This window comes from Scyliorhinus canicula, chromosome 19 (assembly GCF_902713615.1).
Source record: "Scyliorhinus canicula chromosome 19, sScyCan1.1, whole genome shotgun sequence".
NCBI lineage: Eukaryota > Metazoa > Chordata > Chondrichthyes > Carcharhiniformes > Scyliorhinidae > Scyliorhinus > Scyliorhinus canicula.
The window spans coordinates 93,324,238-93,341,352 of record NC_052164.1 but is presented as its reverse complement, the minus strand read 5'-3'; the positions used below and the strand labels follow the sequence as shown (position 1 = coordinate 93,341,352).

General features: G+C 49.8%; 1 protein-coding gene across 3 annotated transcripts in view; it reads left to right on the top strand.

The window, feature by feature from the left end:
- The window catches only part of sik2a (salt-inducible kinase 2a), a 164,114-nt gene that overhangs the window by 49,209 nt on the left and 97,790 nt on the right, over nucleotides 1-17,115 (top strand). For all 3 annotated transcript variants that reach the window (XM_038779352.1, XM_038779350.1, XM_038779353.1), the window contains exon 3: nucleotides 7,516-7,579. In XM_038779352.1, coding sequence (XP_038635280.1) covers nucleotides 7,516-7,579 — 64 coding nt within the window. The remainder of the gene's footprint in view (nucleotides 1-7,515; nucleotides 7,580-17,115) is intronic.

The following is a 17,115-nucleotide window of genomic DNA, read 5'->3' as shown; positions in this document are numbered from 1 at the left end:
CCAGGTGCAAAGTCACATTGGCAGTGAACAGGTTCTTATTTCATTTTCTTTGTTTATTGACAATCGAAATGAAGGTGGCGCAGTGGTTAGCACTGCTGCCTCACGACGCTGAGGACCCGGGCTCAATCGCCGGTCCCGGGTCACTGTCCGTGTGGAGTTCGCACATTCTCCCCGTGTCTGCGTGGGTTTCACCCCCACAACCCGAAGATGTGCAGGTTAGGTGGATTGGTCACGCTAAATTGCCCCTTAATTGGAAAAAAATAATTGGGTACTCTAAATTAGAAGAAAGGAATTGGGAAGAAAGCCAGGCTGATAGGCAATCCAGAATCATCTGATTAAATAGCGGAGAGCATTTTGCTTTCCAATCGGTTGGGGAATTACAGGAGACTGTACTGATGGGCATGTTGGGCTACCAATAGCAGGAGTGTGGGACACTGCGAGGGGCAAGATCATGTGATGAAACCTCCAGGAAAACATTCAACCAGAGTTGTCAACTTTCCATGTAGCTGCTCCGAGCAGAAAGATTGGCCGCCAGTTTTGAGGCCCACTCAGAATTTCTGGGTGAACTACGTGCAAGCGGTGGGTGTAACTGTACTATTTGGTTCAGGTTTTTTTTTTTGCTTGTCTGCTTCCCCAGTCCGTTGCGTGCTAATCACCTCCCCAGCGTGGAGTTAGGCACTTAATATGGTCCCAGAGATCAGTCTGAAATTGGGGCCTTCACATTTCACCACACTCCATCAACCTTTCAGCGCTAACCCTCAACGGGGGACCGCGGCAGAATTACTGATTGATCTCCCCGTGGGCTTGGTACAATAGGAGTTCCCGTGGTGAGCGGGCGGGGGGGGCCGTTAGCGACCCCTGGACATGGACCGGCAGGCCCTGATGGTCCTGGGCTGGGACGTTTGTCTTGTGTGTGGCAGACACAGGAAAGAGTAAAAGAGGAGCAGATTGTAAACGGGAACAGAGTGAAGAAGAGAGAGAGAGAGCGCAAGTACGGCACACGTAAAAATGGTAAATGTCAATCTGTGTGTAATTATTTCTATCTATGCGTCAGGTTTAATGGCCATGTTTGAGCCACTTTCTGCTGTGAAGTGCAGAGGGATTAAATTATAATGTAATCGGAGACTTCACTTGTGGCAACAGGTTTTTGGATCAAAAGAAACAGAGTAACCCAGCTGGGAACTTGGGAACATCTGTTTCCCTTTACTTGCTGCTTGATTGGAGTCTCTGGCTGATAGCGTCACAGACTGGACCTGGTGCAGAGACAACCTGCTGGAGAGCTGAGCTGACTATGGGTGTAACCAGCACAGATGCTGAGGGTAGTTGTCCATCTTGCAGGTCACAGCCAGGCCCCCCCTTCCCAGACTTGTTGCCCGTCGATTTCGGGTTATTATCCCCCCCCCCCCCGAAGCAGATGCTGAGGTCCATTGTGCATTAATTGTGGCCAGGATGCAGTTAGACGCACAGCAAAGCTCTCCCCTCGCTTCTTAGAAACTGCGCCTTGTTAAGCCAGGGGCACAGTAACGGGGAGTGCGCCGGATCTGTTTTGGAAGGGTTTCGCAATGCCATCCTGCACCTGAATGCGGACACATGTCTGCAAAAGAGGTAACAGTTCGGATGTTTGGAATAACAGCAGTAAGCTTCTTATTTGACCGTCTAAGAAATCAAACACTTAAAGCCTGAATTTTCACCGATGAGGCGAGAAAGAGGAGCGAGTTTGGTTTTTAGCTCAGAAACCCACCTGCTGTGGGGGTACTGAGTGAAGTTAAGACTTTAAGGCAGGCAAGTCTTTAATTGGCACGAAGACAGATTTCCTGTCCAACTAAAGGCAGCAGGTAAGCTCTCGAAGCTGGAGGGCCAATCAGAGGCCTTCCAACTTCAGGGAACCAGCCAGCTGCGGTACAAGGTAAGTAACTGGCAGTCCAGCTCGACAAGGTGGTGCTCTCTCGGCCACTTCTGAATAAATTTCATTTTTTTAAAAAAGGAGCAGAAACATTAGCCAGGCCACTGTTGTTGTGGGATGGGAGCCTTTGGCTGCACCCCCAACCCACACAGACAGGGGCAACTTGTGGAGCCCACCTGGAGGATTGGTAACTACTGGGTAACCGCCTCCTCACACTTGGTTTCCCGTCGCCACCATCGCATTGTGAAACTGGCTGAAAAGACCCAATCTGCCTCCTGTCAGTCCCTTTTTAAAAAAAATTTAGATTACCCAATTATTTTTTCCAATTGAGGGGCAATTTAGTGTGGCCAATCCACCTACTCTGCACATTTTTGGGTTGTGGGGGCGAAACCCACGCAGACACGGGGAGAATGTGCAAACTCCACACGGACAGTGACCCAGAGTCGGGATTCGAACCTGGGACCTCAGCGCCGTGAGGCAGCTGTGCTAACCACTAGGCCACCGTGCTGCCCTTGTCAGTCCCTTTTAACGAGGCACTGCCAGAGCCTGCTTTGCCTCCTCGCCTGGTTGAATTGGGTGGTCTTTTTGCCCCTCCCCAACCCCCCGACCCAAAATGGCCGAGGCTGGGAATGTTCCGAGACAAACATGCCACCTGAAAAATGAAAATGAAAATGGCTTATTGTCACGAGTGGGCTTCAATGAAGTTACTGTGAAAAGCCCCTAGTCGCCACATTCCGGCGCCTGTCCGGGGAGGCTGGTACGGGAATCGAACCGTGCTGCTGGCCTGCTTGGTCTGCTTTAAAAGCCAGCGATTTAGCCAAGTGAGCTAAACCAGCCCCAACCTCCTCCCTAAACCTACCTCCGTTCCTGACTTTGGGGAACCCCAAATTTCAGCCCTTAGCCGGCCCTTATTTGTGCAAGTAACGTGGCGTGATGTAGCTTGTGGGCGGGTTGCCTCGATACCCCCAGCTGGAAAGGGCGGTACGGGTGTGTGGAGCGAACTGAGAGCACCGTCGCTTTCCTGCCCCTGCTACAGAGCCATCTCCGCTAGGCTGATATTGCCCATGTTCGAGCAACTATTAGAAAACCAGCATGGTTCAGGCTTGAGAACAGGCGAGGACAGGAAGTATCTGGCAAAGTGCGGTCATTGAGCACTGAAGGCGGAGCTGGGGATGAGATGACGTGATTCACATCCAGACAGAACAAACAAATCTCTTTTGAACTGACGTTCACATTTTTTTGCAGACTCCCAACAAACGCAACATGTGTTAAATTTATAATTTGTTTATGTCGGTGTTGAGTGACTGGTGCTGACTCAGTAGCCCAGAAAGTGGGAGTGAAGTGCTAGTTTGTGATGGTTTAGTCTATGACAAGCCGCATAATAGATTTGTTGGCAAAACTAAAGCCCAGGATTAAAACTGAGCGGTAGAGCAGTTAAGAAATTTGCTGAGCAGAGGTGAATGCTTGTTTGTATCTTCGGCTGGAAGGAAGTAGCTCCTGGTGTTCCCTGCAGAATGACGTAAGGACCACTGCATTTTTTTGATAGGCGTTAGTAATATGGGCCGGAATTCTCCGGCCGTTGGGATTCTCTGTTGCTGCCGGCAGCGCCACCTGCGTGCCGTGGGATGGCTTCAATGGGAAACCCCATTGACGAGCGGCGGAAGTAGAGAAACCCGCCGGCAGCAAACGGTGGACCGCTGAGAAACTAGCGTTTGGGGGAACCGGAGAATCCCGCCCACGGATTTGAGCGGAGTTTTCAGTTGCCACAACAAACACAGTGAAGCAGGATAGAGGCCAGTGCACAGACTGGTGAAATGGGCAGAGGGTGACAAATAAAACTGAAGGTAGAAAAATGCGAAATGATGACCGTTGGTGGGAAGAACGAGGAGAGGCAATGAAAACGAAATGGATCAATTTTAAGGAGGGCGCAGTGACAAGAGGCCTGGACATTCACATAGAGTACAAAAGCAAGGAGGTTACTCTTTATAAAACACTGACACACTCCTGGAAGAATGGCAAGACCTTGGCGAGGGGTGATCTAGGAGATTTTTTTCATCCCTGATATCATTTTGAAGGCCGTAAGTCGCGTGGAGGAGCGGAAAATGTTTCTTCTTGGGGGTGAGAAAGGTTAAGTGAAGATTCAACAGAGGGGATCTGGCAATGTAAAAAGAGGAAGCTGAACACACTAGCAGGAGGGTTGGTGACAGGGGTGGGGGGGGAACACAGATTTAAGATAATTGGCAAAAGAACAGGGGGGGGGATCACACAACATGTCTCAATGTTTAGGGCAGCACGGTAGCATTGTGGTTAGCACAATTGCTTCACAGCTCCAGGGTCCCAGGTTCGATTCCCGGCTTGGCTCACTGTCTGTGCGGAGTCTACGCATCCTCCCCGTGTCGGCGTGGGTTTCCTCCGGGTGCTCCGGTTTCCTCCCACAGTCTAAAGATGTGCAGGTTAGGTGGATTGGCCGTGCTAAATTGCCCTTGGTGTCCAAAATTGCCCTTAGTGTTGGGTGGGGTTACTGGGTTATGGGGACAGGGTGGAGGTGTGGACCTTGGGTCGGGTGCTCTTTCCAAGAGCCGGTGCAGACTCGATGGGCCGAATGGCCTCCTTCTGCACTGTACATTCTATGATCTGGAATGCACTACCTGAAAGGGTGGTGGAAGCAGGTTCAAGAAGGTAATTGGATGTTTATAAAGGGGGGGGGAAAACATTGCCGTGCTTGGAGGTGGAGGGGAGGGGGTGGAGGGCAAGAGGAAGGGAGTGGGTCTGATTGAGTAGCCCTTTCAATGGGCCGAATGGCCTCCTGTGCTGTAATGTTGTACGAGTATCGTGCTGCTTCTCAGTGATGGTACCAACCAGTTCCTCCGACTGCCCAGCTGACAGTGTCATGAATAAACATTTCCCCTCTCCCACATTAGGGCTGTTTAGTATACAACAAAGACTTGATTCTGCGCCAAAATCTCAAGCACTCTTGTTGTGGATCTTTTAATAACTCAATTTAGACATTGGGATTGATCTTTGCCAGCAGCCTGACACGGATCCGTAGTGACGCAGCAGCCTGCCATGGGCTGTGCTCACTTTTTATTTTCCATTGGCTTGGAAAATATCGCCAAGATTTTTTAATTTCAAACCAAGCAGTGAGACGAGGAAATGTCTCTGAACAATTGCTCTGCGCAATTCAGGGGCAAGAAGATTGGGTGTGTTGAAAATGTGGCTGCAGAGAGCAAGGGCGGGCTTTCCAACTCTGGTTTGATATGCAACGTGAGGTTGCATCACGTGGCATCTTGCCTTTCACTGAACGGCCCCCACGCTGTTGCCATTGGCCAACCAGCAGACCCCCCCGTTGTGATGTCGGGGCAGAGTTTCACACCTTATGGGTTGGGCATTCCAAGGGGTGCTGAACCAGGGCGGTGTGTTTGGCCTGATGTGAAGAAGCCCTGCGAGTGTAGACACGGGAAGGTGGTCGCACAAGCGTCCAGGTTTAATACGCGGGCATGAGAGGCCTTGTCAGCTTGAATAAAGGGAGCAGCAGCCATGGGGAGGGATTTGGAAGTCCTGCTTTCTCCTCGCCCCCTTCCAGACTCAGCATGCGCTAACTGATCCTAGTGTACCTTGGGCTGTGGGTTCTGAGCTTGCAATCCTTTCTTTAAAAAATATTTTCATTAGGGTATTTGCAAGTTTTTATAATAATAACAAAAGCAGCGACATAAACATGGTTCAGTAAGCATTTCCACCTCCATCCCAATCTTTGCACCCTCCAACAATAAAACAGCAATCTGCTCCTCCCCAACTTTTGGAATTCTGCTTCTGCTGACATTTTAATTTTCCCCGAGAAAGTAGACGAGCGGCTGCCACCTCCGGGTGAACCCTAACATTGACCCTCTTAAGGCGGACTTTATTTTCTCGAGACTGAGAAACCCAGCCATGTCACTAACCCAGGTCTCCATGCTCCGGGGCTTCGAGACCCTCCATATTAATAAGATCCGCCTCCGGGCTACCAGGGAGGCAAAGGCCAAGATGTCGGCCTCTTTCGCCTCCTGAACTCCCGGCTCTTCCGACCCGCCACAGATCGCCACCTCCAGACTCGGCCCCACCTGTGTTTTGAGGACCGTGGACATTGCCTTAGCAAAACCCTGCCAAACCCTCTCGGCTTCGGGCATGCCCGAAATATGTGGGCATGATTTGCTGGGCTTGCCGCGCACCTCGCACACCTGTCCTCTACCCCAAAAAACTGGCTCATCCGGGCTGCCGTCATGTGCGCCCGGTGGACCACCTTGAATTGTATCAGGCTAAGCCTGGCACATGATGAGGATGTGTTAATCCTGCTTAGGGCATCCGCCCACAGACCCGCCTCTATCTCTCCTCCTACCTCTGAGCTTGCAATCCTGATACAAGAGCTGCTTCCGACCTTTTGTCAGTGAACGATGAGTCCAGCAGCGCGGGTTCAATTCCCGTACCGGCCTCCCCGAACAGGCGGCGGAATGTGGCGACTAGGGGCTTTTCACGGTAACATTATTGAAGCCTACTCGTGACGATAAGTGATTATTATTATTATTAAACAGCACTCGACTGAAGCGGCCTCCGATGTCCCCTTCCCAAACCTGTACCTCATTGTTATCACCTCCTGATGTTAATATTGCAGGGCTCCTTCACATATTCTCGCTGGCTGGATTCCAAATTACATTAACAGAGGATCTGAAAGTCGGCCGCTGACCTCGATGATTCATCACATTGCAGGGGATATCCCGAAGCGTGCTGATTATTAATAACCTCTTTTTAAAACACCAGGGAACATTTCACTTGAGTTTGAAACCAAGTCGTTTCACCTTGGTGCATCAGGATTGAACAATGGTGGGAGGTTTGAACAGCGGGTGCACTTTGGAACTTGGTTTTTGTCATGCGCTTCCCTCACTCCCCATTGAAAGGTCCGCGTCAGCAAAGTGTAAGAATTTGCCACTGTGGTGCAAAGGCTAATTGAGCAGAATTTTCTGACCAGCGGTAATGTTGCGAATTTAACGTGGAGCTTGAGGTTCAAGATTAAAAATGGCTGAAACACATTTTTTTCTCTCCCTCAAAGCTCTCTCCTAACTATTGCTCTGGGTTCTTAAACAAAACAGGATAATGTTTTTGTGGGATTAGGATTGAAGGTCCATTAAGTGGTTCGCAGTGCTGCCTCACAGCGCCAGGGACCCGGGTTCAATTCCGGCCTCGGGTGACTGTCTGTGTGGAGTTTGCACTTTCTCCCCGTGTCTGTGTGGGTTTCCTCCGGGTGCTCCAGTTTCCTCCCACAGACCAGAGATGTGCAGGTTAGGCAGATTGACCATGCAGAAATTACCCCTTTAGGTTAGGTGGGGTTACGTGGGTAGGATGGGGGAGTGGGCCTACCCAGGGTTCACTTTCAACGGGTTGATGCAGACCCGATGGGATAAATGGCCTCCTATATTGTAAAGGTTCTATGGATTGTAAGACCCTGATTTCAGTGCTTTGCTCTCCCATTGTGTATTTTCAGGATTCTTAAGGTCCCCAATAGCAGTAGATTTTTTTTGAGTGAAACTCAACAATAGTGTTGTGACTGTTATATGTGACTTTACTACCTCTTGTGTTAACAGGTGATGGAGACCAAAAACATGCTGTACCTTGTGACTGAGTATGCCAAAAATGGAGAGATCTTTGGTAAGTGTTTCCACTCTAGTTTTTGTTATCAATTTCCTCTACTGTCTGTCCGCCTCATCTGGCGAACAGACCCACACCGTTCCATAATGCATGAAAACACCTGGCACAGATGTTCAGCTTACAAGCAGGTTCAAGATATGAGAAGCGGCAGTCCTTACTTTGATTGACTTTAAGTTTAATGGCTTGAAGAGGCATTCTGATTGCAGCAGAAATGTCAGCAGAAGTTGGAAATCTATGGGATGCCCAACAAAGCAAATTGTAAATTCTTTTTTTTAATAAACAATTTTATTGAGGTAGTTTTTGGCTTTGTAAACAGTTACAGACATCAACAGACAGAAAGCAAAAATGTGCAAACATCCACGTACACTCAATACTTCAATCATAACATACTGACATACTGCACAAGCCCGCTCCTCTCCCACCGGTACTACCCGCCATTTTATCCCTCCTACTCTACTCTACTCTACCGCAAAGAAGTCAATAAATGGTTGCCACCTCCGGGCGAACCCCTGTACAGACCCCTCAAGGCGAACTTAATTTTTTCCATACCCAGGAAACTCGACATGTCCGCAAGCCACAACTCAGTCTTCAGGGGCTTTGAGTCCCTCCACGGCAATAGTATTCGTCGCCGGGCTATCAGGGAAACAAAGGCCAAAACATCGGCCTCGTTCTCCCCCTGGACTCCCGGGTCTTCCGAAACCCCAAAAATTGCCACCCCTGGACCCATCGCCACCCTTGTTTTTAGCACCCGGGACATGACGCCTGCAAATCCCTCCCAGTACCCCCTCAGCTCAGGGCATGCCCAAAACATGTGAACGTGGTTTGCTGGTCGTCCCGCGCACCTAGCGCATTTGCCCTCTATCCCGAAAAATTTGCTCATCCGAGCCACCGTCATGTGGGCCCGGTGAACGACCTTAAATTGAATCAGGCCAAGCCTGGCACATGTTGCGGTCAAATTTACCCTACTCAGGGCCTCTTCCCACAGCCTGTCTTCCATTTCCCCGCCTAGCTCCTCCTCCCATTTAAGTTTCAGTTCCTCCGTCTAGGACCCTTCCTCCCTCATGAGCACCCTATAAATATCAGAAACTCTACCCTCCCCTTCTTCCCCCCCTAGAGACTATTCTGTCGAGAATCCCCATTGGCGGGAGGCGTGGGAAAGATGGGACCTGTCGACGAACAAAGTCCCGCAACTGTAGGTATCTAAAATCATTTCCCCTTACCAACCCAAATTTCTCCTCCAAGCTCCACAAATTCGCAAAGCTCCCTTCCAGGAACATATCGCCCACCCTTCCCACCCCTGCCCGCCGCCATGCTCGAAACCCCCCATCCATACTCCCGGGGGCAAACCGATGGTTGTCGCAGATTGGCGCCCAAACCGACGCCCCCATCTCCCCTACATGCCTCCCCCACTGGCCCTATATCCGCAGGGTCGCCACCACTACCGGGCTGGTGGAGTACCTGGCCGGCGGCAGCGGTAGAGGAGCCGTGACCAGGGCTGCCAGGCTCGAGCCCCTGCACGAAGCCGCCTCCACCCCGCTCCCAGATAGACCCCGTACCCACCATCCATTTCCTTATCATAGCGATGTTGGCCGCCCAGTAATAATTAATCCGACACGGAAAAGCCAGCCCTCCCTCGCTGCGGTTCCTCTCCAGCATCACCTTCTTCAACCGCGGAGATTTTCCCGCCCAGACAAAGCTCATGATCAGCCCGTTAACTCTTTTGAAGAAGGACTGTGGGACAAAGATCGGGAGGCACTGAAAAACAAACAGGAATCTAGGGAGGATTGTCATCTTTACAGTCTGCATCCTCCCTGCCAGCGACAGCGGGAGTGCATCCCATCTTCGAAACTCTCCCTTCATTTGCTCCACCACCCTGGCCAAATTTAACTTGTGCAGCCTGCCCCAGTCTCGCGCCACCTGGATTCCCAAATACCTGAAATTTTCCTCAACCAGCCTAAACGGTAGCCCTCTCAATCTGTTCTCCTGGCCCCTTGCCTGTACCACAAACATTTCACTCTTGGCCATATTTAATTTGTATCCTGAAAACTGGCCGAACTTCCTCAACATTCCCAGTATACTTCCCATCCCGGCCACTGGGTCCGACACATACAGGAACAGGTCGTCTGCATAAAGAGAGACCCTGTGTTCAACCCCGCCCCTCACCATCCCCTTCCATCCCTCTGCAGCTCTCAGCGCAATCGCCAGCGGCTCTATGGCCAGCGCAAACAGCAGCGGGGAGAGCGGGCAGCCCTGTCTGGTCCCTCGGTACAGCCTAAAGTACTCCGACACTTCTCTGTTAATCCTGACGCTGAATTTGATCCAATTCACCAGTCCCTCCCCAAACCCAAACCGTCCAAGCACCTCCCATAGATAGTCCCACTCCACCCAGTCAAAGGCCTTCTCGGCGTCCATCGCCACCACTACCTCCACCTCCCTACCCGCCGGAGGCATCATTATCACATTAAGTAATCTTCTCAGGTTGGCCGCCAGCTGCCTACCTTTCACGAACCCAGTTTGGTCCTCCCCAATCACGTCCAGTACGCAGTCCTCCATTCTAACCGCCAGTACCTTTGCCAGGAGCTTGGCGTCAACATTAATCAGGGAGATTGGCCTGTAGGACCCGCACGCCTCCGGGTCTTTACCCCGCTTCAATATCAGTGATGCAAATTGTAAAGTTGTGATGATACCATGGAACTTCCATTCTCAATAGTTCCCGTATCTTTGTTTCTGGAACTTACAACATAGAATCCCTACAGTGCAGAAGGAGGCCATTCGGCCCATCGAGTCTACACCTACCCACTAAGCTAGCACCCAACCAAGGCGCTAACCACTGTGCTACCGTGCCACCTGTACGGTCCCAAGGTTTAGCCTGTAACTATTATCCTTCTCAGTGTTATTTTGGTTCAGTTGTCAGCACTCCCACTTTTTAGTCAGACGATCACGGGTTCAAACTCACGGAAGAACTTGAAGACATGGTTCAGGTCAACACTTTTGGGCTGAAGGAGTGGTGCATTGTCGGAGGTTTTCCCGTGGCCCTGTCAGATAGACATTAAAGATCCCATGGCACTGCTTGAAGAAGGTCAGTGTGCATTCCCACATCCTGCATTGGTTGCCGTCAACAGCACCATTGCTGGTCTTTCAACTGATTGTCTGTTGGGAAGACACTAGAAATGGCTGCTGTGTTTGCCCACATCGCAGCGACGACCGCAAAGGTTGTGAAGTACACTGGGATGTCCAGAAGACATGACAAGACATCATGGGCAAGATTCTCCATTTGGGAGACTTGAGTGTTGCCGCCGGGACTCAATCGCGTGCGGTTCGTGTTCCCGTCGGGGCGCTATTCAGTCAGCGAGTCAGGACATCCAAATGGGCCAATGCTCTGCCAGTGGGAATTCTGATCAATTCCCGGCCCAACGGCCGTTCTAACTGCTGGGGCCGGGGCTGGTGCCAAAGAGCCTGGTAGCTGGAGCTGTTGTTAAGCGCTCCACTGACCCTACACTCACTGCAGCCACGGAGATAGCTCAGAGAAGACTTGCCCCCCCGAGGTCAGGAGTCCGAGGTTGACCCACAGCTCCATGCCAGTAGGGGGAGGAGGGACAGCCACTTCCCCAGTGCGGGCCACAGACTCGAGCCTGCCCTCCCAAACACCACCTGAGAGGAGATGGCAGAGGTCTCACCAGGAGAAGACAGCTGGTGATCCCGAGGGGTGGGGGGTCACTGATGTGGTCTCTGCCGGAGAGGGGCAGAGAACGAGGAAGGGTCTACAGGCCGTGGTGCAGGTGTCCTCTGGTTAAGGTGAGCTCTGCTGATCCCCGCTTCCTCTGCCATGGGGCAACGCTTCTGAGGAGTGCCAACACCTGGTGAACTCCTTATTGAGCTTGGCCCTTGATACAGCTGGGGTATGAGGGTGTCCAGAGGGTTGGCCTGGGCGGGCTTCCAGATGATCAAAGGCCTTCTGAGGATTTAAAGGACACAGACAGTACTCACAGGTGTGAGCAACCAGGAACCTGTACATAGCACCTAAGGGGTGCGTTTAAAAAGAGACTGCAGCAATGGCAAACTGAGCAAGGTCACTCTCATCCGGAGGGGGACACCCCCAGGTCCACGGACTTGGCATCAAGTCACTCCTCGCTACTGCTCCCGGCCCGGGCAGCCAGCCCCAGCAATCCCGACAAAGATTTCAAATGGCGGTTTTGTGTGCCCCTGCCGTGCGGAGTGCATACCTCGTTTTTGCCACCAGGGAGGGACCGGGGCATGAATCCTGAATCGGCACCGGGAGCGGACCTCGCTTTTGGCCGGACGCCCGATTCTCCACCTGATCGCAATTCGCATTTCCGCCGTCGCGAAGTGCAGAATTCAGCCCCATGTAAATTCAAGTTTGTCCTCCACCGGGAGATGGAAGTGTGTCGAGGGGAGAAGGCGCAAAGGACACAATCATACTCTATTTCAGGCCTCTTCAGTAAAATATTTAATTTTAAATCGGAATTTAAAAAAAAAAAGTTTCTGAAGAGCTGGAAGTTCTGTATTATGAAGAAGTTGGTTTATAAGCTAACCATCTGTCCAGAAGGCAAGCCATTTATGGGTGAAAGTTCTGACTTCCCCACACTCTCTCTCATTTAATGCTTTGCTGAGCGTGAATGGAGGGGCTTTGGCAGAGAGTCAGTGCACTTGGTCAACACTCTGGCTTCTAAATTACCCCTCTTCTCAATGGAGGCTCGTGCCTGAAGAGTTCCTTCCTGTTCCAGAAGCGAACAGTTTACATCTTAAGGGAGCTTCTGCCACTGCTATCACAGCAGAGCTGAGGATAAGAGTGCAACAGCCCAGAGCTTTGAGGTGGGGTTGCGACTGCTGCTTGTTGCCGCCAGGCTTCAGAGGTGGCCCAGCATTAGATTCCTCCACTTTGCGCTGATGTAGAAAGCAAATTGGCCCATGACGTGGAGCCGGATCACCAGATTACTCCGAGCAGCAGGGATGTGTAATGAACCCTGTGCGGCATGTAGCTTCGTTGGCTGGAAGGGTATCATTTCCTGTTTTGCAAGCTGGCCTGCGATCACTCACTCTTCAACCGTCTGATCAGAGACTTTAGAGAGAGGCTCGTTCTGTGCTCGCTCCTGTCGAGAGTCCTCCTTCAGACTCTGATCAGTTAGCCGTAGAGGAAGGGGAACACTCCACGGTGCTGATTATTAACGCTCCAGCCAGTAGGCCACCAGCTGCCAGTATTTCTTTTTGCCACTTAAGGGGCTTTTACTTTCAAGTACTATTATGTTTGCCTGTTACCCTGGAAAATATTGGTACGTGATTTTGATAGCTATGCAAGTGAAAAATGAAAATCGCTTATTGTCACGAGTAGGCTTCAAATGAAGTTACTGTGAAAACCCCTAGTCGCCACATTCCGGCGCCTGTTCGGGGAGGCTGTTACGGCAATCGGACCGTGCTGCTGGCCTGCTTGGTCTGCTTTCAAAGCCAGCGATGTAGCTGTGTGAGATGCAGAATAAATTAATTTTTTTTTAAAATATACATTTAGGGTACCCAATTCATTTTTTCCAATTAAGGGGCAAGTTAGCATGGCCAATCCACCTAGACTGCACATATTTTGAGTTGTGCAGGCGAAAGCAACTCAAACACCGGCTGAATGTGCAAACTCCACACGGACAGTGACCCAGAGCCGGGGTCGAACCGGGACCTCGGCGCTGTGAGGCAGCAGGGCTAACCCACTGCACCAGTATGCTGCCCTTGCAGCATAAAATTTAGCAGATCGAGGACAGTTCCTGTGATCTCTTCAAACAGTAACGTGTCTCTTTTTGTAATAAGGATGAATATTCAGGCTCTTATCTGGAGGTGTCAGTGGGTCACTGACCTTTTGACACCGTGAACTTGCTTAATATATTTTTTCGGAACCCATCAGAGGAAATCCTCTATCCTCACCTTGCTTGATATGGAAATCCCCGCGTTGGACTGGGGTGAGCACAGAAGTCTTACAACACCAGGTTAAAGTCCAACAGGTTTGTTTCAAATCACTAGCTTTCGGAGCACTGCTCCTTCAGCTGAGGAATTTAAAACAAACCTGTTGGACTTTAACCTGATGTTGTAAGACTTCGTACTGTGCTCACTTGCTTGAGTCACTCAGTTGGTACCATTCATGACTGTGGACATTTAAGGCCCTCTCCAGGACATGGTCTAATCCAATTCCTACAGTGCACCATTAAAAAAAAATGATAGAGTATCCAATTCATTTTTTCAATTAAGGGACAATTTAGCATGGCCAATCCACCTAGCCTGCACATAGTTTCATAGTTTCATAATTTACAGTGCAGAAGGAGGCCATTCGGCCCATTGAGTCTGCACCGGCTCTTGGAAAGAGCACCCTACCCAAGGTTAACACCTCCACCCTATCCCCATAACTCAGTAACCCCACCCAATTTTGGACACTAAGGGCAATTTATCATGGCCAATCCACCTAACCTGCACATCTTTGGACTGTGGGAGGAAACCGGAGCACCCGGAGGAAACCCACGCACACACTGGGAGGATGTGCAGACTCCACACAGTCACCCAAGCAGGAATCGAACCTGGGACCCTGGAGCTGTGAAGCGATTGTGCTATCCACAATGCTACCGTGCTGCCTTCATCTTTGGGTTGTGGGGGCGAAACCCTCGCAAACACGGGGCGAATGTGCAAACTCCACACGTACAGTGACCCAGAGCCAGGGCCTACGGTGCACTATTGAAGAAATGCTGCATTTTCAAAGGTGGTGGGGGAGATGCTCTTGGCGCTCTGCAATGAGCCTGTAAGGACTTGGGGCTTTGATGGCGAGAGACCACCAAGAGTTTGGCTAATGCCCCTTTTTTTTTGTTGTAGCAATAGTGACGTGGGAGGAGTGGTGCAATTTTATGAATTTGAAATGCAGCATCGTCTTGTCAGGAGCATACATTGAGAACATGCTGCACATTTGGATAATAATTGCTCATTTTATCAGAATCAGATCCCAGCCTATTTGAAAAGTTTGTTTAAAAACATTTAATTGACTTTCAGTTGGTTGATGCAGAAACTCCCATGAAAATTGTTGCAGATAATCAGAGTGGTGAAGGCTGAACAATGTGCCCTGTGTTGAGGTATTTATGAATGTTTGCTCTTTTTTTTGCGTGAAGGAGTGAATGAAAAAGCAAACAATTCAGTATTATCTCACTGTGAAGCAAACCGTTTAAATTGTCATTTTGCAATGTGATGTAAATAGCTATTTCCCAAACTCTGCAACCGCTGTTCCTGCTATCTTTTCAGGCACATTTGAGATCCTATCAATTATTTCAACGATTGTTCCTGCCTCTGTCACAGTAAGAGACCACTGATGCCTCTTGTCGAGGGCAATCTCAATATTTTTAGCGTTGTGAATGTGCAGTAACCGCATTCATGTGCCTCCCGGTGAATGCTTTAACATTAAGTTCAGCTTGAAAAATGTACTCAGCCTTGAGTTCTGTTCAATTATTAATGTTGCTTCAGAGCTACAGTGTCACCCAGCAACACAATTGCTCTGTGGCAGAGGAAAATTGGCTCGATGACTCACTCCAGCCGCAAACTGAGAGGTAAACTTCAGCCCTGCTGCTTTCTCACCTTGCCTTGCTCGTCCCTGCCTCCATATCAATTTGTGCCTGTTTCTCCCACGCTGTAACTCTCCCTCTGATCATTGATAGGCACACAAAGAGGCCATTCGGCCCATTGATCCGTGCCAACTCTCTGGAGAAATCCAGTCAGGCTCATTCCCCTGCTCTTTACCCGGAGCCCTGCAAGATGATTCCTTACAAGTGTCCATCCAATTTACTTTTGAAACGATCGATTGCCCACAAGGGTAGCAGAAGTGGGGACGAGGTGACTAACATTCGCTGTGTAAGAAAAAAACAGCTCTCCCTGGCATTCTCGCTCCATCTCCTGCCCATGTCCTTAAATCTGTCTCCCGCTAGTCCCACTAATTAACCATCAGTTAATTAAACAGTTTTTCTTTGTCTACCGTATCCGGACCAGTCATAATTTTGTGCACCCCTGTCATATCTTCTTCAATTTTACTAAATCTCCCTCGGTCTCCTTGGTTTGTTTATCCACCAATTTCTGAAATATTGGAACTGCCCACCCAAAAATGTTAAGTGTCCTCCCCTCTCGAGAAGACAGTGATTTTCATATTGAATGCTATTAAGGGAGGCAGTCACTCTCCAGTGCTCATCACTCGAGTGACCATTCTTCACATTGAAAACCTTGAAGGGCTGTTTGACCATGGAGAGCATCACAGCGGAGCTTGAGTTTTGCCCTCGCTTGATCTCCCAAAGTGAACTCTGCTGAGGGACATTCACAGGATGGCAGTGGGGGTCCAGGTCGACTTTCCTCCTGACTCCTTCCCGAATCCCAGGGAGTGTTGAGGCCAATTATGCCACCTTTGTCATTGCTGCTGCGATGATTAATTGGAGGAGGCAAACCCAGGACCGTCATTGATTTCTGTCACTCGGTTTAATCCTTCGCAGGCTCCTTCATTAAATGTTTTCAAGACAAAGATTGATAGTTTTTTGAAGAATAAAGGGTTATGATGTTCGGACGTGAAACTGGAACTGAGTCTACAAAAGATCAGCCATGATCTCATTGAATGGCGGAGCAGGCTCGAGGGGCCAGATGGCCTACTCCTGCTCCTAGTTCTTATGTTCTTATATGGTCATCTATAATGTTAAAGGTGCTGTGGGATTGCAGATTGTTGTTCAGCATGGGAAATGCAGTAATTGATGATTCCTATGGTATCTGGAGTGTTGCCTCCCCTACCTCCACTTCCGGTTAGCTTGATTGGCCAGAGAGTGGTACAAAATGATGCCAATAACGAGAGTTGCTACCTGCAGTGGTAGTTCATGGAGTACCGCCTCATTGCCTTGCCTAATATTCGATGTGGAGTAGTGTCTCTCGTGTTGCCTAACCACTTGTCTCTTTCCTAACGTAGTCCTCTATGGAACCGCAGCTAATTACCCCAGGCCCCCACAATCCCAACCCCCGGTTATTTTGGCTGGCAAGATCAAGGGCAGGGCTGGTGGTAAATTCTGAGCTGTTCAAATCCCAAAGGGGAACTTGAAACAACTAGAAGATAAGATACAGGAGCAGAATTAAGCCATTCGGCCCATTGAGTCAGCTTCGCCATTCAATCATGACTGATATGTTCCTCATCCCCATTTTCCTGCCTTCTTGTTTCTCATGTTTAGCTTTTTGCAATTTGTGTAGTATGAAGAAAGGTTGGCCTCGACTACTTGTGATAATCTTATAGCAAGTCATAGAATCCCTACAGTGCGGAAGGTGGCCATTCGGCCCATTGAATCTGCAACGACCATCTGAAAGAGCCCCGCCTTATCCCCATAACCCAGGAACCCTACCTAACCTTTTGGACATTATGGGACAATTGATCATGGCCAATCCACCTTTATTGAGAAAGAGAGAACCGTCAATGAAATAAAATAGAATCATACATACATACTATAATGGTACATAGTACCAGTATTTTAAAACCGTTCCAAATG